General features: G+C 28.5%; 1 protein-coding gene and 1 non-coding gene across 2 annotated transcripts; one reads left to right on the top strand and one right to left on the bottom strand.

Moving 5' to 3' along the window:
- Nucleotides 1–3,305: 3,305 nt before the first annotated feature.
- Nucleotides 3,306–5,876, bottom strand: LOC123199300 (F-box protein At2g02240-like). Its single transcript, XM_044614224.1, has 3 exons — nucleotides 5,540–5,876; nucleotides 3,961–4,064; nucleotides 3,306–3,856 (listed from the first exon to the last, which is right to left on the bottom strand). The coding sequence occupies exons 1-3, from the start codon at nucleotides 5,813–5,815 to the stop codon at nucleotides 3,484–3,486; spliced, it is 753 nt and encodes a 250-aa protein (XP_044470159.1). The 5' UTR covers nucleotides 5,816–5,876; the 3' UTR covers nucleotides 3,306–3,483.
- Nucleotides 5,877–11,355: 5,479 nt separating this feature from the next.
- Nucleotides 11,356–11,427, top strand: TRNAD-GUC. The gene has a single exon. It is a non-coding gene; the product is annotated as a tRNA-Asp (tRNA).
- The last annotated feature ends 12,478 nt before the right edge of the window (nucleotides 11,428–23,905 follow it).

Genomic DNA, 23,905 nt, shown 5'->3' with positions numbered 1-23,905 from the left:
TTCAGCAATTTACTCCAGTGATGTGGGGTGTAACTGTAATTTTCTAAAAGATAAAGGAGGTTGTTGTAATGAGTAAAAACATAAAATCCTAGTCGAGGGAAAAGTAAGTTTTTAAAACTAAATTAGGGGAAATTGTATGTTTTCAAAATTAAGTTAGAAAAGGAGATAAGATTTTATTTTATTTTTAATATAACTAGTTAAATGATATTTATACCCTTATAAATAAAGACAAAAAGATATTTAAAATTTTTAAAGTTAATGAGCATGATTTTGTCAATAGACTAAACCTTGGGTGAAAATAAGTCTTTTGGCCTTCAAAGATACAATTAGAAAACTTCCGTATTCTAGCCATCTCTCCAATCTCCACCGTGGCTCTTATTTTGGTTAGCCCTGAAGGTTTTTCTCTAATCATCTCCATAATTGTTGTCAAAATTTTATCTTTCCTTAAGTTCCTTTTTTCCAAAGCATCTAGAATTTGGTTCATACCAAATCACAATTTTATTATTTTTTGAGATTGATGAACTATTTATAATCTTTACACTAGATAAATTAAAATTTTAATCTTAATTAAGTTATGGATCTTAACTAAAACACAAGTAACCAATTTGTATATATGCTATGTTGACAAATATGAAATACATCATATATAAAGCGTAACATCAACTTTGGTTTGTAGAAGTGGCCATTGTTGCCTATGAATTCTCAAGATATGTTTGTATGGTACATAATTATATTATCTGTCATATTTAGGTACAACTTAGGAAACTTACAGTCGGAAGATGATGGCATGTTTCACCTTTAAAACCGATTACTTTGGGTTAGAATTTGGGTTTTTGTTACGTCATCAGCCGGGGCGGAACCAGCCCCACTAAGGGCAGGCCTTAAAGCTAAAATTTCTTTAATAAAATTGGGCCAGGTCCACCCTTAGTTAAATCTCATTCTTTCAGCTTATTTCATTAGCCCGTTTCTTTCCAAATTTCTCAGGAATACTGTAAACTTGTCCAAAACCCGAAGTACTCGTCATCCTAAAAAACCATGTATCAAATATGCACTGTATAGTTGTCCACTACTTCTAAAATTCCAAAGTTTGGCTTACCATATTCCAATCTCGTTCCTGTAGCTTTTTTGGTAAACCCGTTTCTTTCCATTCTATTTTTTTAAACTGTAGATGATGATGCACACTTAGATGAAATCCTTTAACTCTAGAAATTTAGTGTGAATTTTATTTTTTTGGTATACGTAATTTAGTGAGTTATATGATCAAAATGTTTTGACATATTAAAAGTTTGATTTTTATATGCGTTTATAAGTTTTAAACTCATACTTTATTGGACACTTTTCACGTTTATCATTCAAGTTGTCTTTTAGGATTATGTACAGTTCTTTTGATTGATATATTGATTATAAACAATACTATGTGTATTAATTTTAAATATATATATGTGTATATATTTATGTTTATTATCATCTGATTAAGTATGATTTTTTTATTAATTTAAAATTATCTAATGACATAATGATATATATCAAATATATATATATATTTATGTATTCAAAATAAATATGAATAGTTTTATTATAAAATTAAACATAAGTTTAATAAAAAGTAAAATTTATATTTAGTATAACTAAACTTTTGTTAAGTGCTTGGTAAATCATGACGGATCCGCGAAGGCCCCCATCCCCCGCCCTCCTTGGCAAAATGTTGGTTCCACTAGTGGTCATCAATTCCAATTCCTTTCTATACTTTCTCTCAGTTTTTTATTTGAATCATGAATTCGAGCTAAACAAAATCATATACTATGAATTCAAATTAAACTCAAATCAAACCAAATAGAATCCTTTTTCATTTGAGCTAAATGACTTTTAATTTTGACTCTATCAACTTAAGCTAGCCATTTTTCATTTGAATCAAATTCGAGCGAAAAGGTTTTGTTTGGTTCATATCCACCCTTATGAAATCACAATTTTTTAGACATTTTTTTCACCAATTTAAAAAAAAATTAATTGTTAATTTTGTTATCAAATTGTTAAAAACATTTTTAAAAAAAGTACAATGTTATATGTATATATTCTTAGTACATAATTTAAATATACAGATAATGTGTCACTATATGATTGGATATTACTTTCCTCTTTAATTTAAAATTATTTAATCACGTGATTGTATATTATTTATATATTTAAATTATGTATAAAAAATATATACGTATAATTTTATTTAAAAAAAATAAGCCTAAATAAGACTTTACTCCGAAACTTTTATTAAATAATTTTGTACACAAATTTATATTAACTTCAACTATAAATAATAAAAAATGTACAAATATAAATAAGAGTGTCAACAATATATAATTATATATTTAAGATGAATTATAATTTTTGAAAATATTAAGAGTGTTAATAAATTTTAGGGGGTTTTGAAAATTTAAGAAAATGTTTAAGGGTATTTTAAAATTTTAAAATTTTAATATGTCACCTAATAATTTCGAAAAGGAAAATTATACTTACAAATAACTGAATAAAATGTAATAAACACACACACACACACACACATGTGTGTGTGTGTGTGTGTGTGAGTGAATATGATAATTTTTAAAATAAGATATATGTTATGAATTTAACACACAAATATAAAAGATAAATGATTAAAGAGGAATTGAGAAGGAGAGAAAGCAACTGAGAGAATTTTATTTAATATCCGGATGAAGAGAAGAAGAAGAAGCATGAGAAATTGTTACAGCCGAATGAAGAAGGGAAAAGTTCTTTATATAGCCAAATTTCCTGCTAGCCTCCAGACTTCATTTATTGCATTCCCACCAAAATTTTTAAATTGGCTGCTAATCTTCATCTTGTCCCATTAAATGCATTCCCATTAAATGTCAAAATTTACTGCATATGGTGGAAAATTCACCACATATGCAACAATATGAAAATTTATTATTTGTCTATATTAAGTTTTAAAAAATAATATTTATATTTTTATAATATTATTTATAGGTTAGTCTGGTAATGGTGTTATTATAATATATTAAACCTTACAAACAAAATAATAGTTAATTACACCTCTTTTATAATATTTTAGAAAATAACATAAACATCCTTTAATTGCTAAAATTAATAACCAAACCTTTACAATTTGATGAGAAAATAATCTTTTAAAATTTAAAAAGCAAAAATCTATTATTTTATTTATTATTATTTTTTGAATACGAGAAAACTTTATTTGAGTAACCCTAAATTCAATTATTGGCCTTCTAATCAGTGTATCATATATATTAAAAGTTGAATGTTATGGATTTTAATCAAGACAACAAAAATACAATTTATTTATATGCTATGTTGCCAAACACGAAATACATCAGTTTCATATATACATATAAAGCATAACAACATCAACTTTGGTATGCAGAAGTAGCCATTCTTGCCTATGGTAAGACATGAATTCTCAAGATACATATGTCTACATGGTACATAATTATATTATCTACCATTTTTAGGCCTGAGCTCAATTCCTTCAATACAAAGGTATTGCATCATCGGTTGTTCATTAGAGAGACTACAAATCAAAGTCCCATCATCACCATTTTCATTGAAGAACTCACCCATCTCAATTTCCATCCAATCATCTCCTCTTTTTACTGATAGTAGAGGATCTAAAAGCACTTTCCTCCTCTTCCCATTATCTATTCCTTCTATATAAACACTTGATTGCACACCAAAACTCTGTGAATCGTCATATAACTTAAACACAAGATAAACAACATAGGTGGTTTTGGGGGACAGAATTTTGGTGTCTATCTTTCCCTTCACATCAAACCAAAGCGCATGAAAGAGGTAAGCCGCTCTACTAAACCTGCAGATTCGTTTTACATATTTATTAATTAAGCAACTTAAAGAACATACAATATCTACATGATAAGAAAGAATGTTACAAGAATATTATACAACATAACAAACCTAGATTCTGGTACAGAAATCCAGTCATCAATCTCATTGATGTCCAGCCCTCTTGCCCCAACCATGAAACATTTTTTTCCGCTCTTTTTTTCTATTGCAAAGCTCTGTGTCAGTGAATCACATTGATGTTAGGCTTGAAAGAATTATAAATTGGATGATAAACTGAATAAATATTATTGACAAACTATTATATAATTTATAATATTACAATGTAATCTGGAAAGAAAATCTAATCTTACAAAGTGGAAAAAATAATATACACCAAGTCAGAATCGGATCTAATCATAATTTGACCGAAAGAGAAAGTAAATATTGTTTAACACTCCCTCACAATTGCAACGGTACCTCTCTAAGCTGTAATTAAAGACACAAAGAAAGAAAACGCTCACAAGACAATCCCTTGGTAAAGATATCAACAAGTTGAGAACTGGTAGAGACATATCAGAATCGAATGGCTCCATGTGAAACTAACTCACGGATGAAATGCAAATCAAAGTTAATATAGAATGTTACTACAACAATCAGAGAGAAGGATTTATCCTGTCTATTTGTCCTTAATCACAAAACCGGATGAGTCAAAAAAACAAACAAATTTAGTATTAGAGGTGAATTTATGAATAGAAAACAATTTTTTACGTAACAATAGGATACACAACACGCCAGAGAAGATAATTGGAAAATGAGTAGATTTCGATAGACACACAAACCCCTGATGAAAAATCAATAGTGAATAATCATTCCCAACAATTACAAAAGAAATACTAGTATGAGGTTTAACTGAGGACAAGACAGAAGCATTGGGTGTCATGTAATGTGTAGCTCCAAAATCTAGAACCCAATTGGAGTCAGATGGATCACAATGAACATAGCAACAAAAGGAGTGGTCACTAAATCTACTATGTAGGAAAAATTTACGCGTTATGGATAAACACAAACAAAGTGCCCTTGTTTATCACAAATCTAACAAGAACCCTAAGGAAGAACTCCAGTAGGATTAAGGAGCAAAGGAGGCTGATATGTGGGTTGTCAACCAGGAGTAGATGGACCACCACTACTACGACCACACCCACTTTTATGTTTACCTCGAAAGTTGCACTTATTGGAAGGTTTGGATGAGCCTGATGATTGTGAAAAGGATTGAGCAGCAGCCATAATAAGGTACTCTAAACTTGAGGATAAATTGTAGTTTGCCAAAAATAATAATAATAATAATTTAAATTAAAGGGTACAGGCTCAGGATGTTAACAGCTCTAACAGTATGAAAAAATTACGAATTAGATGGTAAATTGAATGAATATTATTGATGATTTATTATATAATTTATAGTATTATAATGTAATCTAAAAAGGAAATTTAATCTGACGAACAGAAAAAATAATATATACTGAATCAAAACAATACCAAATCAAATTAAACAGAATCAGATCCAATCATAATACAATAGAAAGGGAAAGTAAATATTATTTAATAAGCCCAGTCTGTCTACCCATTTTTCATTTAGATCGAAAAGAGATATGTTGATTTCGATCCTATTTCCGTAAGTCAACATTTACTATTTCTTAATAATTAATCAACATACCATAGTACCATTGTTGATGATGATGGGGTTATGGCAGAGACGACGATAAAGATCCTTTTTGGACAAGTTACTTGTCAGCAACGACGGCGAGGCCGAACCAGAAATGATCTCTTGGTAACCAGACGGCAAGAAATTCTCCCACACGGCATCTGAATCTGCAGCTAATTTGAACGCACGGGAAACCACTGAGGACTTGCATGCATCTGGAGCACAAGTAAGGGAGATGATTTTGGATACGCAATCTTCTGGCAGAACATCAGTCATCTCCGTTTCCATTCTCTTTCTCACTCTCCAAACACCACAAAGCTGAGACTTTTTAAAAAGGGAAATTGAAATTTTCAATTTTTTTACTGTATATATATTTATACTACTCTTTCTATAGATTAAACAAAAATAATATAATAGTATTATATTTTTCTAAAATACTCTCATTGATATAACTTATACAAAAAGAGAGAATATTATCTATCTTCTTTTTTCTTAGTTTTCTAGTGAGAAAAAAATCACTGCAGCATAGAAAAAAATCTTCAACAAAAAAGAGACATGATTGAATAATAAAATTTGTATATTATGTATTTTCTTTATGAACAATTAAAAAATCAAATAATATATGATAGATTTATGTTTATAATTTTATATGAAATCTAATTTTGTTATAATTTCATGTTGTTAGATTGTTTAATATTGTTTTTATTGTTTAAAGTTGTTATAATATTGTATTAATAGTTATAAAATACAAAATTTTAAATCTGAAAAAATTTTAGACAAAGAACAAGTTGACATCGCCAATCCCTTGGCGTTAACACCAACCCTTGGGGGCAACACCACCAATCCCCCTTCCGGATTTTTTTTTTTTTTTTTGAGTTCTCTTTCATGCAATGGGGCATACATATAAGTTAAAATATTGCAAATGACATGATTTTACTTCTAAATTTTCTTTTAGCAGTGGGGTTCATATAAGTTAAAATATTGCAAATAGATTTATTTTACTGCATGAGAGATTCTTCCCAGAAGGGGGGTTGACGGCGTTGTCGCCAAGGGTTGGCGTCAATGCCAAGGGGTTGGCGACGTCAACCCGTTCTTTGTCTGAAAATTTTTCATATTTAAAATTTTGTATTTTATAACTATTAATACAATATTACAACTTTAAACAATAAAAATAACATAAAATAATAGTATTAAACACTCTAATAATATAAAATCACAATAAAATTAAATTTCATATAAAGTCATGAACATGAATCTATCATATATTATTTGATTTTTAATTGTTCATAAAGAAAACACATAACATATTGATCTGAATGTGAATGATTTTACTATAAAATATTTGTAATAAATATTAATTCTCTAAATAAATTTAGTAATTTTTGTCTCTCTCTCACTCGAAGACTGAGGGAAAAGAGAGAGATAATATTCTCTCTTTCTGTATAAGTTATATTAATGAGAGTATTTTAAGAAAATAAAATCTTAGTATAATATTTTTGTTTAAGTTTTGAGATGAGTGATATATGTATATACAAAATAAAAAAAAAGGGTAAAAATTTCAATTTCCCTTTTAAAAATCCAGACAAATACCCTTGCATGTTAACTTTATCATAATATTTTTAATGTTATAAATATTCTTTAATTTTAATTTTTTTTTTCATAAAATGTTATAAATATTTTTTAACCTTTAAAATTAAATATTAACTTTAATAGACGAAAAAAAAAAATTTATTACACTTATAAAGGTAAAAATCTATAGTCTAACCTTGGGTTGGAAATAGCCATTCAGATTCTCACTATTTAATTTTTAAAAAATCATTTTTTTCATCTATCTCTTAAATTTATTTAAAACATATATTAATATTTTTTTTTAAATTATAAAAATTTTCAACACTTTATCCGAAAATTTTATTAAATATTTATTGTATTTAATTTATATTAATTTCGATTAAAATTAATAACGCTCACAATTTTTTCGTTTGTGTTTTCAGATTTCGACATCCATTCCTGTCAATCGTCATGCTCTTTTCCATTTTGGTTTTGAAATTCTAGATCTGCCCAGTTTCTCTCCGGTGCCCTCCAGACTCATCGAGCTGGCCATCTGGAATGTTGACATCATAATTTCGCAATGGCCACCAAACTTTTTGCGTCAGCCCTCAAAATTTGGATTTTATACGGTTAGATTCCCGCCAACTGTCACTCAGCCCCCGCTACCTCGTGTTCCGCAGATTCATTGCTGCCCGGTGGCGGATCCAGATATTTTATTGAGGGTGGGCCTTCGACTTACTGGCCAATCAGTTAATAAAAAATTTTAATAAATTATTAGAAAAAATTATACAATATCAATGAATTGAAAAGAAAAATATAATTATACAAATAGTATTTTATATGAAAAAAAATTTATGTGAAGAGGGAAAAAATATTTATTTAAATTCAATATAATTAAATTTATTTAGAACAATCTAAAAAAAAAAAAAATAAGAGTTGTATTTCTCAATAAGCAATCAAACTTTATGTTTTATAATTATAAATCTAATTTTGAATAAATTTTGGATACTTTATCAGAATCTCATATCTTTTTAACATAAAAATATATATCCAAAATTTGTGTTCTTATTTTAAATATAACTTAAAATAATTTAAAAAGACAAAAAGAAAATTAACGAGGCACAATGGTAAGCAATTTACATAAATTAGATTATCTCGATATATATATACATATATATCAATCAATTAAAAAAATGAAAAAAAAACACTAAAAATATACATAAATCACCAATTTAAGAAATTATTGTGCAAAATTTATGATGAAAATAATATTTGTGGAACAAAACAATAAAACATTTCACTTTTAAAATAGGTTTTAAGAAGAATTATTGGAAACTTGAAGGGGAGAAGTGAATTAAGTATATCACATGGAGTAGATATTGCGGAGGATTCAGGGAATATTTGATTAATGAGGGTGGTCCCATTCCACCGATCTCCATGTTTTCCCAATTTTGGTAGGCCCAGGCCTGGGCCTGCACCTGGGCCTACCCTGATTATGCAGTAGGTCTGCAGGGGCCCTGCCTCCGTAGGTCTGTTTTCCCGTCCTTCTTCGCCGACTTGTCGGCCGCCTTCACTTACGTGCGGGATTGTATTTGTGGCTTTTGGGTCCACGAGCATTAACGGGGTTGGGCTGCTGAATTATATAATTTATATTTTTTAAATAATATATTTTAGGTTCCTAAGATATTGTTTATTAATGTCTTATGAAAGATTTAATAACTAATAAAAATAATCTCTTAGGAAACACAAAAGACATTAATGTCTTTTGAATTTCCTAAAATTAAAATATTATTTTTAAGTTTTTCTTAATATTTTTTGAGTCCCAATATATCATCCTTTTGGTTTTTTAAAAATATATTATTAATTTTTATTTTTTTACAAAAATTTGAATAGCATCGTCTTGTTTAGGTTGCCCCGCATGCCTACAACAATCCAAATAACCCATGAGTCTGGCATGACTAATTATTGTAACAAACCGTGCTCTCATCAGGTATGCTAAAAGTGGGGGTCTCGGATCCAAGTTGCCTCTCAACCCCCTTATCATGTTTTGTACCTACCTTTTGTTTTGAAGTCTTCACATTTCGTTTCGAGTTTTTGGGCTTATCTTTGTTTTGGAGCATGCATACTCTTTGCTAGGACTTTTGTCCTTTTATATATATATATATTCAGTTGTGTTGCTTTAGTTGGCTTGGACAATTTTGCCAAAGCCATTACTCACAAACCGTTTGCCAGCTTATGGACTCTTATAGGCTTTTGCCTCGATTGTTTTTTTTTTTTTTTTTTTGTTATGCTAGGGATAGACACGTTAATTGAGTCAGGTTAAATAGAGATCTAGTTTGAAGTCTACAATTCAAACCTACCTTGAAATGATCAAGCTATGGGCTTTCATATTAGGCCTATAGGCTAACTCAGTCTAACTTGACATAACATTGTTAAAAAATTAAAATAATAAAATAATAGAAGCATGACTTTTACCACAAGTAGAAACCTCCAACAGTTCTTTTTTTTAACTTTTTTATTATTTTATATAAACTAATCCAAATTTTTTTCATTTTTAATTTTAGCTACAAATTTCTCAATCTAAATTCTTTCATCATATTCTCAATCTCATTTTCTCTTATCAATTTTTTTTTAAAAAAATTGTCATAATTCGCAAATAATAATTCTTTGTGTTTATAATTTTATTTTCATTTCAATTTTATTATTACAAAATATTACGAATAAATTCAAAATTTTAAACATTGAGGATAAGTAGATAAATGGTATGATATATAAATTTTATTTATGTTTGTAGTTATGTAATATATAAATTAATTTATTTGTATTATATTATAAACTTATAATATTTTTTATCATATAACTATGATATTCCTCCACTACAAATAGGGGTAGATTCGAAGCGAGCTTGTTCAGGCTCGAAGCGAGCTTGTTCGAGCTCGAAACGAGCTTTGCTCGAACAAGCCCGAGCTTAAGCCCGAACACAAGCTTGAATTTTAAGCAAAAAATGAATACGAGCTCGAATACGAACATCGGTTAAGCGAGCCGAGCATTTAAATAAAAAAATATTTAACTTAGAACAAACGACACCGTTTGTTTTTTGAAATACGAGCCCAAAGCAAACCCGAACACACGAACTCGAGCTAAGTGTGAGCTGAGACTGAACACTGAAATTATGAAACAAGTCAAACACAAACATGTGTTTAACGAACTCGACGAGCCCGAGCCTAAGCTTGGGCTCACTGAAAACGAGCCGAAAATGAGTTGGGCCCTATTCGGGCTTGGTTCAGCTTGTATCCAACCCTAACTACAAGTGGGAGATTATAAATAAAATGTTTAGAATACTGTCATTAGTTTTAATAATTGAAAAATAATTTATGTTTAAATTTTTTAATTAATTTTTTTTTTTTGAATTTCTTTAAATGGGCTGGCTCGATTAACTCAACTTGACCTTATAGATAGCGTTGGGCCTTAAAAATGACATGGGTTGCCCCATGCCTGAAGGCTTATCACTATATAGGCCTAAGACTTGACCCAACCCGACTCACAGGTCCGATGCATTGAGCTTGACCTAGCTCGATCCACTGCAACCCATAGATTTGTTTAGCTAGGGGCATTTGGTTGTATGACTACTCCTCGCTCAATATTTGATAAAATGACATATTTGTCAGGGGATATAAATTTTATTTTATTTATATATTATAAAAAATGTAACTAATTCTCATCTTGTTCATCAGATTTAAAATATTATAATATTTTTTTGACATAAATTATGAATAAATATTACAAGAGTGTAAATGTTATTCTTTATTTTAAACTTACTAGAGATAAATAGATATTTTCATCTATAGTGTTTTAAAAATTATCATATCTATTTTATATATTTTGAAAATAAAGTTACAATTATAGAAATTTGTAATATCACATTTACACATTTAATTTATTACATTTAGTTTTTTTTTTTTTTGTGTAAATGCTTTTTTTTTTTAATTCCCAAAAATCCTCAAAATTTCCTCTAATATATTTAAAGTTATAGTTCTTCCATTAACATTTCATTGACACTCCTGTCATGTCTATATTTGTACTAATAATGTTTTTATTATTTTTAATTAAATGTAACATAAATTAAGACTTAATGTTCATTTAGATGGGAAATACTCATTTGGCCTATCTTTTATTTCATTAAAATCTGAAATAAAAATTGAAGGTGAGACCATTCAGCCCATTTTGAGCTTAAAAGTTAATTAATATATAAAATAATATTAAATCAGTCAGCACAACAAGTCGTTGTAGTATAGTGGTGAGTATTCCTGCCTGTCACGCAGGCGACCCGGGTTCGATCCGCGGCAACGGCGCTTAAATTTTAGAATTTTACTTTACGGCCAGAGACCCACGAAAAGCCGCCTAAGCCCAAACTATTATAAAGTATAAGGCCTAGCCCAAGCTCAAGTGGTAAAGGAGTGGAGTAATTCATATTTTCCTTAAATTTTATCTTAATTATAAATTAATCTCAAAAATTAAAATTTGAATTTCCGAAATTTGGGTAAAACTGAATTACGAAGAATTTCAGTCTTTTCGATAGAGTTTCACGTTTGTATTAAATCATTTACAAATTTAGGGTATTTAGGTCATTACATACTACTTTGTAAATTTCAATTTTTAATCATAATTAATTTTTTTTTTATTGTTTTACAACTTTTTTTGCAGCATTTTTATGAGTTTTCGGAAACAGTAATACTTTAAAGTTTATAAAAAGTGGCCGAATCTCATTTTTAGGTTTGAGAAAGTTATTTTCCAGGTTTCTCTAAAATTTGCTAAATAATTTATTAAATTTTTTATAAAACTATTGAAAAACCAAAAATCCTCAAATTATATAACATTTTATCTTTAAAATTTTATTAAATAATTTTTGTATCTTTAATTTATAATAATTTTAATAAAAAATAATTAAAAATTTACTGCTACAAATATGAATAGCAGTATTAATAATGTATAATTATATGTTTGAGGTCAAATTATTACTTTTTAAAATGTTACGGTGTTGATGTTTTTAAGGATTCAAAAAATTTTAAAAATCTTTTAAATTTTTCATTGACACTTTATACTTTATTTTAAATATTTGTTTGTTTGATGAAAATATAAGGCTAAAAGACTTATTCCCACCCAAGGCTTAATTTATTGTCAAACTTTTATCTTTTAATTTTCAAAAATCTAAATCCTCACCTGTTAGCTATTAAAATTAATAATATTTGTTAGTTATATGGATATAATTATTATCTAACATATAATATTAAAAAAAATATTTCATTCCTCATCAAGGTTTTAAAAACTAACAATTCTTCTCGATCTAAGTTTTGAAAAGTTATATTTTCCCCTTTATGGTTTGTATTTTTTTTTTCTTTCTCCAACTATTAGAGTCTAACTGATAGCCTAGAAGAATGTCTTCAGCCCATCTTTGAAATCGATTGAAAACAGATGGGAGAAAGGTCATCTGCTCGGCATTCAAAAAGAGAGATCAAAGATCTCCCGAAAACAAATAGGAGAAAGGTCTTTCTCTCAATGTCCAAAAAGACGATGTTTGAAACATCATTTGCTTCGCGTTTGATGAAAATTTTAAAAGACGATCTTCGGACAACATTTGTCTTTGGGCCATCTATTATTCACTGACTTGATGCCATATTTTCGTCAATTTGTCTGTCTTTGGGATGAGGGAGGGAGCGTCGACCAATTTTGAAGATGGGCTGAAGACCTTCTTGGTTGGACTCCAGCATTAGAGAAGGAAGAAAAAAAAATTACAAACTTTAGAGAAAAAATGTAACTTTTCAAAACTTAAGTTGACGGAAAGTTGTTAGTTTTTAAAATCTTATATAAAAACATTAGATAAAATTTTATCTTTTTTAATATTACAACTTAAATGACAATTATACATTTAGAATTAACATATTTGATTAACTTTATCAATTGTAAAATAGATATTTAAATTTTCAAAAATTAGTATGTGCGAGTTTGATAATAGACTAAACCTTGGGTGGGAATAGGTCTTTTGGCCAAAATATAATGCTAACTAAACTATGGAAGCATAACCAGATTAAATTTGGATATGAAGAAAAGAAAAGAAAATAAGTTGAAATTAGAAAATTGGGGAAAATGTAAAGAAAATACTTATTTAAGTGTGATTCAGGAAGAAGGATTTAAATTTATAATTACAAATAATAATAAAAAAAAAAGAGACTTAGCTTAAAATTGGAGAAAATTAGTCTAATTAAGATAGAGGCTTATTTGCGGTGTTAAATAAGATTTAAAGAGAGTTTTTTTTTTTAAACTTAGCTATGAGGCGAAGATCAGTGAAATGAAGGCTAACAATAACTTTTTTTTTTTTTTGCGGGATTTGATCAGCTTTCAATTTCTTTTATATCTTAATGATAATTAAAATTATTTTCAAAATTAAATTTATAATTATTTATTTTTTACTCACGGTTTTGAAAACTTAAACCGGCTAATTCGATTGGAACCATAATTGGTATGATTCAAATAATTAAAACTGTTTAAACCATTAATCAACTTTGAATTAAAATTAAAACGGAAAAATTATATCGAGTTGCAGTTTAACCATTGATTCAATCATATTTCAATGATTATACTACATCTATCTGACTTTGTAAATTTTTTTTACAATTACATTTAAGTCCCAACTCTGTTGGTTAATAATTTATTTATTTTCTAAATTTACAAAAAGTTGAAAATATGCTCAAACTTGAACCTCAACAATTGCAAGGGAATGGAGCATTCAATAATTCAGATTGGGCATTTGACTAGTCAAACTAAGAAAAAGTTGGATCAAACTCTAGATCAAGTCAAGATCGAATCCGAATATAAAATATTAATTTTACTTCAAAATTGGGCATCTTAAATGCCTTTTTTCCTTCTTTGTTGAGTTTGATATCCTATTTTTGAATTAAATTTCAACAAGACACAAAAGAAGGTCAATTTTTTTTTTTAAAATTACTTTAAATTAAGAGAGAAGAGACAAAATCTTATATTAAGACTTAAGAGAATGGATAAAACCAATACAATATTTGTAGGCATTGTGGTGTCTCATATCAAGTACAATAATATTTACAGTGCTAATAAAAATAGTACTATCAACCATTATCTGGTAGAATATTATTATTATTTTATTAAATAATTTTAAATTAAATAATTAAATTATTTATTAATCATATAATGGATTTATATGAGTAATAATTTTTTAAATCCATATCAATGATGTGGGTATAAATCAACCTGTAGATTACTTACTAATATTATTTTTTCACTACTTTTTTGTTCTTATTATTTTAATGTATTCATTTTCAAACTTTTAATAGTTTTCTTTTCAAATATTTCATAAAGCATATAAGTATTTTATGGAGAAATAAAAATCTATCTCAAATTATAAAAATTTTTTTTATGGATTTAAAGAATTTTAACATTGGACACAAAATGAAAATCTATACCAAAGTGTTTAGTATTCAAATTCTTTTAAATTTGTTTTCCTAAGAGCAAAATTTCTCATCAAGTGCTCATAAAACTCAAAGAAACAAAAAAGTAAAATGGTTGTCTATGAGTATATGACCATAAACAAAATTCAAATGAAAGACGACTTTATATGAATACAATAACTTGGCAAGGTGGGTGGCAAGTATTCCATTCTATAATATTAATGGGTTGATTTAAAGAATAATCAATTAATTATATTAGTGAAGATTGAAAATTTATATTTGTTTCAAATAGGCTAAAAGACTTGTTCTTACTCAAGGTTTGATGTAATTTTAAACTCTTGTTGGTCAATTTTTAAAAACTCAAGCACTTATTTATGAGTTAATTTATATTAAAAATCTCAGTTAGAGTTAAAGATAAAATCATCATCTACTAAAAATATTTAAAAAATTAAAATTTTATTATATTTTCCTTTGCAGGTTTAAAAATTTAATAATTTTTCCTACCAAAAATTTAAAAAGTAACTATTTTTCTCTAGAGTTTTTTCTCTTCTCTTCAGTGACAATTCGTCGTTTTTATCTTAGATAAAGACCGTTTGTCTTTGTCTATAACGAAGACGACCGATGATGGAATTGAGAGTAACTGGGAGAGAGAGAGAAGGCGGGAGGGAAGACGACCAATGACTGAAGATGAGAAATCATTGTCAGAGAGAAGAGGAAAAACCTAAGGGGAAAAGAGTACTTTTTAAATTTTGGATAAAGAGAAATTGTTAGATTATTAAACTTGGAAAGAAAAATGTGATAACATTTTAATTTTTTAAATATTTTTAATAAATGATGGTTTTACCTTTTAACTTTAACTAATATTTTTAACATAAATTAACTTATGGGTCAGAGTCTAAGCTTTTAAAATTTAAAGAATAGGAGTTACCCCTCAGGTTCTTCTTATTCTTAGGTCGGAAAGGTTTCTTGCCTCTATTGTCTCTACCAAGACCATTTCTGTTGCCTGCCCCTCAGTTGCCACTAATAGTCAGCTAACTTTGCCTCTGTACCTGGGCTGATGGTGTAGGCTTCTTTGATAGCTTTCTGTTCTTAGCTATGCATTACCTTATGGCCTCAAATCTTAGGGCTCAACCAAAAGCCTCTAAAAAAGTCTTCGGATGATTATTTCCCATCATCATATCCTTGGCTATATCTGGCCTTAGTCCTTTCATGAACACATCTAACTTGCTTCTCTCTAAACTAGCCATGCCAAGAGCACACTTGGCCAATGAGTTTAGCTTGGTTGAAAATTCCATGACTGACATGTTTCTCTACCTTAAATGAAGGAACTCCTAGGCCTTTACATACATGACATTAGTTAACACGTACTATGACTTAAAGACTTATTTGAACTATACTCATGATATCTCTAAAACTCGATGGGTCCCACTTAACATTTGCCATCAAACCTTAACATCATCTTTCAACTGGAGATTGATATATTGGATCTTATCAACATTTGTCATTGAGTAGATCCTTATGACATCCTTTGTTGCCTTTAGCCACTTCTCAGCTGGTAGTTCTCTTGACACTACACTACCTATAAAATCTGGGGGCTGATGATGACTAGACAAGTTGTAAATAAGACGTGCTCCTACATTCCCCCAACTTTGTTAGAAGAGTGCTTTTGTCTCTAACTACTATTGTGGCAATGATGAGGCTTGGGTTGGATGCCCACACTGATTAACACCTTTTTATTTTTCCTTAGAACCTTTTTTTCAATCTAACGGATGGTAACACTATTAATGGAGGACACAATTCGCATGTTAGATGCTTGTCCCCAAGCCTTTGATTGGCTCATCTCCTAACTGGGACATCTGGGGACTCTCTGATCAATCTTTTTAGTCTCTTCATCCTAAAATCACAACAACATTTAGGCATATCACTTTTAATCTCAACGTAGCTATATAATACTCACATTGGTAGGTATGCAGGCGGTCAACACTGCACGAAGGGCTACTTTCTTACTTAACTCTATATGCATTTTTCAAACACATAAATTTTTTCACCTTTTAGGGTATCAAAATTATGCTCTGATATCATAAATATAACACCTTTCTCTAGGTATATACCCCTGATGAGAATATACCAAAAGAGACGTGCACAATTAAACTATTTAAAAACTTTAATGTATGATCATAATTATAAGACATGCAAAAAGGTCACGTAATAAAATTAACTGTTTATAATAAAAATACATGAAATCTATGTCATAAAATGATTATACAAATCGTGAGTAAACCAATGTGTCTGAAAGTAATAAAAATGCCAAATGTATGTCTAGTAAAACTGGAATGACATAAAAACCCCTCTCTTCGTGTAACTACTCGTTGAACCACTGGATCCTCATCTGCCCTATTATTCACCTCTACTTGTAAAACATACAAAAGGAAATGCATGAGTAAAACTCAATAAATGGAGAAATATCTGATAATAGTTTATTCCCTTATAACATAAGTTGATTGAAATTGTTGACTAATCATTCGAAAATGACCCCTACCTCAAGTATATATGTGATGCATCTCACTGATCAGGTGAGGAATATCTGAAAGTTATATCCTTACCATGCACACCTGAACTGAATTGGGTGGTTATGCATTTTATGGTTATCCAACCTTATTGCCCTTACAAATATTGTCATTTACGAGTATAGCTTGTGACTATTTAGTTGTGTGACACTAGCTTTAAGGTTGTTGACTTTTCAATTCAATTTGAGTTTAAGCCATTTTCACATAGTCGGACTCCTCATTTATGTCTTTCAAGAATTTTCTATCCTTTATTGGCTCATTATTCTTCTTATATAACTCTTACCCCTCTTACGTATATAGTCTAGGGGTATAATCATCTTTTGACTTTGTCTAGGGATATACGATCATGTGCATCTCAACCTACACCTATGTGCCTCTTGAACCACATACACGAGCATGTGACATTTAGCACACAATCATGTATAAAGTAGATGCACATGGGGAGTTGACCTGGACACACTCCCGTGTACTTATATCCATTTGTATAACATGTGTCCTTTGTTGCACATTGTCTACTTTTGAAAAGCCATATATAAGCATGTGTCCTATATCACACGACCATGCATTTTTTCCCTCAGAATGAGCATGAGATCTTCGGACTTTCAAATTTTTTGGAATGACACACGGGCATGTATGGGACCTTACACGACTGTGTGTTGTGATTTGGAAATCGTACCTTAGGGTTTTTACACTGTTTAAGTCTCACATAAACCCATTCAAGCACACATTCAAACCAACACAAAATGTCTCTAAGTCCCTTAAACAACTTATTCAATGGAAATAATGCTTTATAACAAGTACACACATCACATCAACGATACTAATGAATTATCATCTCAAAAACTCATAATATTCAAATTCAATAGGCTAGGCATGTCTATGGTTCATCATAATTGCATACAAAAAGAAGTACATCATACATACCATCACATTCATGCTTAATTGACTTTGGATCGACTATATAACAAACAAACCTTGAGGATTCCATGATCAAATAAGGGATTTCACTCCACTTACTTGGACTCCAGCAATAAAGCCTTCCTTGCACAGTAACAGTGATTCTAGTGACCGTTGGTGGCTCCACAAGTAATGAAAATACTCTTCTTCTCTCTCACACTCTCTGCTTTTTACGACTATCAAAGATAATGCTAGAGAGTTAGGGTTATTGCATTTTAATTTTAATTTTTGGAAGCGATACACGGGTGTGTATGGACCATACACGGTCATGTATCTAGTTGCACAACTAAGACAATCTCCTACTTCATTGTGATTATGATCTGATCCACTTATTGACTTTTTGTTGATCTTACACAGTCGTGTATATCTCCATACACGAGACTGTACTTTTGAAATTCAAAGAAATCATCAAATTTTAAATTAGGAAAACAGACTGAGATTTCTTTGGTTTTACCTGTGGGTGTTACAATGAGGCTTTGTCAATTTAGATGAACTAATGCGTCTTCTTGCACCAAAGAGTGAAAATCTGGTAGTTAGAGATGGTGGGTTAAAGTGTCGTCGCTGTTGGTTGGAGAGCATTTGAAAAATAAATTCTAGGTTTTAGGAGAAAAAATGTTATTTTTGAAAGTTAAAAAACCTTAGGGAGGGGTGAAGTTGTTAGTTTTTAAAACTTTGGGAGAAAAATATAATAAATTTTGTATTTTTTAATATTATTAATAAAATAACGATTTTATCTTTACATCTAATAAAAAATTATATTGACAGTTGATCCATAAATGAGACTTTGAGTTTTTCAAATCTTGTGATATAACTTTAGAAACACATCAAAACTTGGATAAAAAATAGTCCTTTGGCGTAAACTTAATAACTAAATATTTTAGTTATATCAACTTAAATTCGGACAAAAGTTTTAATATCAAATATTCGGACGGCTCATGAGCTAATTATAGTATTAACATTCCATATGTAGAGTCTTGTACAATGGTTAATTTTCATCATGGCCTCTTTGAAATTCTTGCTTTATTTAGTTACTGTCTTAATACTTTGGTGGGCTGCATGCATTCATAAAGATTGGTTACATATGTGAGGTTGATACATTGTATCCACTATCGACAATTATATTATATTGGATTATATATATAATATTTTTTTAACAAAAAAATCTTATTAGAGCAAAATAACCTTAGATTTGGTAATAGATCTTATAATTAAAAAAACCAAGTAAAGAGTTTGATATTAATTTATTGTCAAAAGAAATTTAAATTCATACTCTCTTATATATAAAACCTCATATTTTATCATCAAAGATATATAATATTATATTAGATTATATAATTACCTTTTGGAAAAGTAAAAGAAATTTCTCCACTGGAGGTTTGACATAATACTTTTCTATACTTAGTTTGCACAAATAACATTTTTTATTCAAAATCAAACTTTATTAATAAAAAAACAAAGTAAAATTACCAGTTTATCTATACTATTTCTTTTCTTAAAATTATCATATGACTTTAAATTAACAAAAATTAAAAATAACTCATATAAATATCTAAATTACATAAGAACGTATTTATTTTTCTTTTTTTTGCCCTCGCCCTTTTTTCTTTTCTTCTGGGTTTCAAGTGGGGAACAGTGACAAGTGATAGTAATAATTATATTAGTAGACATATAGATATAAGTGTTAATAACATATAATCGTAAGTTTAGGGATAAACTTTAATTTTTAAAAATTTTAAGAGTGTTAGTGAAACTTTTAAGGTTTCTAGAGATTTGATAAAAAGTTTAAGGGTGTTTTAAAGTTTTCAATATGTCTCTTGATATTTAGAAAATGACATTTAAACCGTCAAGAATTGAGTAGAACACAATAAATTAGAGTAATCTCTTTTGGGAAGACGGTTTGAACATTTAAATAGATGTTTAATTACTTATAACTCTTTGAGTTTTGAAAGTTACAAAACTTTAAGGAAGAGTGAAGTTGTTAGTTTTTAAAAATTTGGAGAAAAAACATAAGAAATTTTATTTTTTTAATATTATTGATAAAATAACGATTTAACTTTTACTTCTAACATAAAATTATAATGATAGTTGACTTATGAGTGAGATTTTGAGTTTTTTAAATCTCGTGAATAATTTTGAAAACGCATTAAAACTTGGGTGGAAAATAGTCCTTTGGCCTAAACTTAATAACTAAATATTTTAGTTTTATCAGCTTAAATTCTAACAAAAGTTTTATATCAAATATTTGGACGGCTCATGGGCTAACTATAATATTGACATTCAATATGTAGAGTCTTGTACAATGGTTAATTTTCATCATGGCCCCTTTGAAGTTCCTGCTTTATTTAGTTACTGTCGTAATACTTTAGTGGGTTGCTTGCATTCATGGATATTGGTTAGTTATGTAAAATATTTTTTTTAAACAAAAAACCACATTGGAGCATAATAAAGTTCATATCTAGTGATAGACTCTACAACTATAAAATTAAATAAATCAAGAATTTGGTCTTAATATTTTGTCAAAAGAGTTTTAAACTTATATTTTTTTATATATAAAATCTCATGTTTTGGTATTGAAACTACTTTTGAGGGCTTAAAATATATAATATTATATTAAATTATATAATAACCTTTCGAAAGAGTTAAAAACATTTTTGCACCAGAAGTTTGATGTGATACTTTTCTATACTTAGTTTACATAAATAACAATTTTTTTTTTCAAAACAAACATTGTTAATGAAAAAAACAAAATAAAATTATCATTTTATCTATATTATTTTATTTCTCAAAATTATGATATAATTTTAAATTAACAAAAATTAAAAATAAATCATATAAATATTTAAATTACATAAGAATTTACTTATTTTTCTTTCTTTCACCCTCACCCCTTCTTCCTTTCTTTTTGGTATCAAGTCAGAAATGGTGACAAGTAATAGTAATAATTGTATTAGTAGAAGTATAGATATAGGTATTAATGACATATAATCGTTCATTTAGGGGTACACTTTAATTTTTGAAAATGTTAAGGGTGTTAATGAAATTTGTAGGGTTTCTAGAAATTTGATATAAAGTTTAAGAGTATTTTTAAATTTTCAATATGTCTCTTGATATTTAAAAAATAATAGTTAAACCCTCAAGAATTGAGTAGAACACAACAAATTAATGGTGTAAATGTTATATTACAAACTATTAGAGTCATAAGAAAATTTTAAAAATTTATGCAATGAATATGATAATTTTAAGTTTTTTTAATTTAAAAAGTTTAGGACTGTTTTTGAAAATTTTAAATTTTAAGATACACCTCTATAGTTTTAAAAATAATAATTATATCATGGCCAAAGGACTATTTCCCACCCAAGGTATACTGTTTTCCCAAGTTTTTTCCATTAACTTTGAAAATCTCATTTACCCACCTGTGGATAGTTAAAATTAACGGTTTCAAAGACAAAATTATCATTTTATTTGTATTATTAAAAATAAACTTAAATTTGATTTTTTTTCCCTCCTAGACCCTAAAAACTAATAATTTTCCCTAACTCAAGTTCTCAAAAACAATATTTCCCCCTTAGAGTTTTCAATTTTTCAAATTCAATTTTTCGACACCATTTCTTCCTCTTCGGCGATCTCTAGGCGACGCCTCTTCATCTCTGGCACAACCTCTTTTCACAACTCTTTTGGGCATGGTCATTGACAAAGACGAGGTCTTCATTGACGATGAAGACTCTTCATCGATGACCATGCCCAGGAGAGCCGCTGAAAGCAGGTCGTGCCGGAGAGGAAGAGACATCCCTTGGAGGTTGCTGGAGAAGAAGAAATGGCGTCGAAAATTTGAATCTAAAAATTAGAAACCCTAGGGGGGAAAATGTTGTTTCTTAAAACTTGGGTTGAGGAAATTTTTAGTTTTTAAAGTTTAGGAGGGGAAATGAGATAACTAACGGACTTAGTTAATCTTAACAGTTCATGGGTGGGTAAATGAGATATTCAAAGTTAACGGGAGGAAACTTGAGAAAAACGCATACTTTGGGTGGGAAATAGTCCTTTGGCCTTCTATCATTAAAGAATTGAATAAATCATAACAAATTAAGAGTGTAAATGTCATATGACAAATTATTAAGGTCATAATAGTAGTTTAAACAAAATGGGGGTGAATAAGATATTTTCTAAATGAGCTGCATCACAATTAAGGTTTCCAAATATTTAAAGAATTTATTTATGAGTTTTCAAATCTTTTAAAAAAAAAATTAAATTATTAGTTTAAAATTTTGAGTCTGATGTGTAAAAGAGTTCTTTTTTAAATATTTTTAAATTTACTAAATGATAAAAATTACTACATTGTCTTTATACTGTTATTTTTTCAAACAAAGTTTAATTTTAAGTGGGAAAATACTATTTATATTAAGTAGAGATGAAAAAGTGTTTTTAGGCCATGAATTGGGTGCGAAAATGTTATTTACTCTTTTCTAAGTATTTGAAAGGTCAGGATTTTGACCCTTGTAGACCAAATGCTCAGGATGGATTAAATCAGTGTCTCTTATAGGTGTTTGATTTATATCATAAACTTATTATGCAAAACTACTTAATGCTCATGATAAATTATAATACTGAAATTCTAAATCTTGAGAGTCTTTCACATTAGTTTATTTCATCATGGCCTCTTTGAAAATTTTGCTTTATTTATTTACTATGGAAATACTTTAGTGGGTTGCATGCATTCATAGAGATCGGCAACTTATAAGATTGATACATTGCATCAAAATTTATATTATATTGGACTGTATATGATGAGTGACGACTGAATGATAATTAATTAATTAATTAATTGATCTAATTATAATGAACCTTTTGAAATAATTGCTTTATTACCTAAATAATTCTTTAGTGGGTTGCATGAATTGATATCTAAAACTTTTGATTGGTTTCTATAGGTTGATTTTCCATATTAACTTTGAATTAAAAGCTTGACTTATTGTACAAGAAATTTTTATCATGACTGCAGAAGATATTTTACATTATCTTGAATCAGTTTAACAATCACCAACAATTAATGAAACCCATAACTATAGATCGGATAAATTAAAAAATAAATTTTATTGTGATAAATTACGATGAGATCACTGATCCATCCGTTAACTTTAAAAGATTTATATATGTATTTTTGTGTTAAAATAAAAATGTTATTTTACTAAAAATATTTAAAAAATTAAAAATTTATTACAATCTCCCCTCTCCCTCCTTTAGTTTAAAAATCTAACAATTTTCTTTCACCAAAAATGTGAAAAGTGATTATTTTCCTTAAGATTTTTTTTCATCACCATTTTCTGACAAAATCGTCATCACCTTATGATGAAGTTCACCAAAAAGCGGTGACAAAAAAAAAAACCCTAAGAGAAAAATAATCACTTTTTAAATTTTAGATAGAAGAAATTTCTAAATTTTTAAACTAGAAAAAATATGATAAATTTTTATTCTTTTAAATATTTTAGATAAATGATATTTTTACCCTTAATCCTAACGGTGAATTTTAACATAATAATAAGTATTTTGATTTTTAAAAGTTAACAGGTAGAAGTTTAAGATTTCATTCAACCTTAGATAGGAATAAGTCTTTTGACCTTTTAGATATCTAATTGCGTATTTAATTATATAATGATATATTATCTAACTACTGGATTAAGTATTTAAAATTAGACATATTATTTAAACTTTTATGGGGTATTTGGGTTTGAGTTAAAATGTAAAAACTTAAAAAATAAGATAAAATTACTCGATACATCCAACCATAAAAGTCTAAGAAAAGGAGCATTCGTAATTATTAATTTATTATTACG

This window comes from Mangifera indica, chromosome 16 (genome assembly GCF_011075055.1).
Source record: "Mangifera indica cultivar Alphonso chromosome 16, CATAS_Mindica_2.1, whole genome shotgun sequence".
Classification (NCBI taxonomy): Eukaryota; Viridiplantae; Streptophyta; class Magnoliopsida; order Sapindales; family Anacardiaceae; genus Mangifera; species Mangifera indica.
This window is presented reverse-complemented; position numbering and strand designations above follow the sequence as displayed.

What these genes read in the sequence shown, in the direction of transcription:
- LOC123199300 (XM_044614224.1), bottom strand. Translation starts at nt 5,815, where the DNA reads ATGGAAACGGAGATGACTGATGTTCTGCCAGAAGATTGCGTATCCAAA. An exon ending in TCATCAACAATGGTACTATG is followed by an intron (nt 4,065 to 5,539) that starts GTATGTTGATTA and finishes TCACTGACACAG; the next exon opens with AGCTTTGCAATAGAAAAAAA. An exon ending in ATTTCTGTACCAGAATCTAG is followed by an intron (nt 3,857 to 3,960) that starts GTTTGTTATGTT and finishes ACGAATCTGCAG; the next exon opens with GTTTAGTAGAGCGGCTTACC.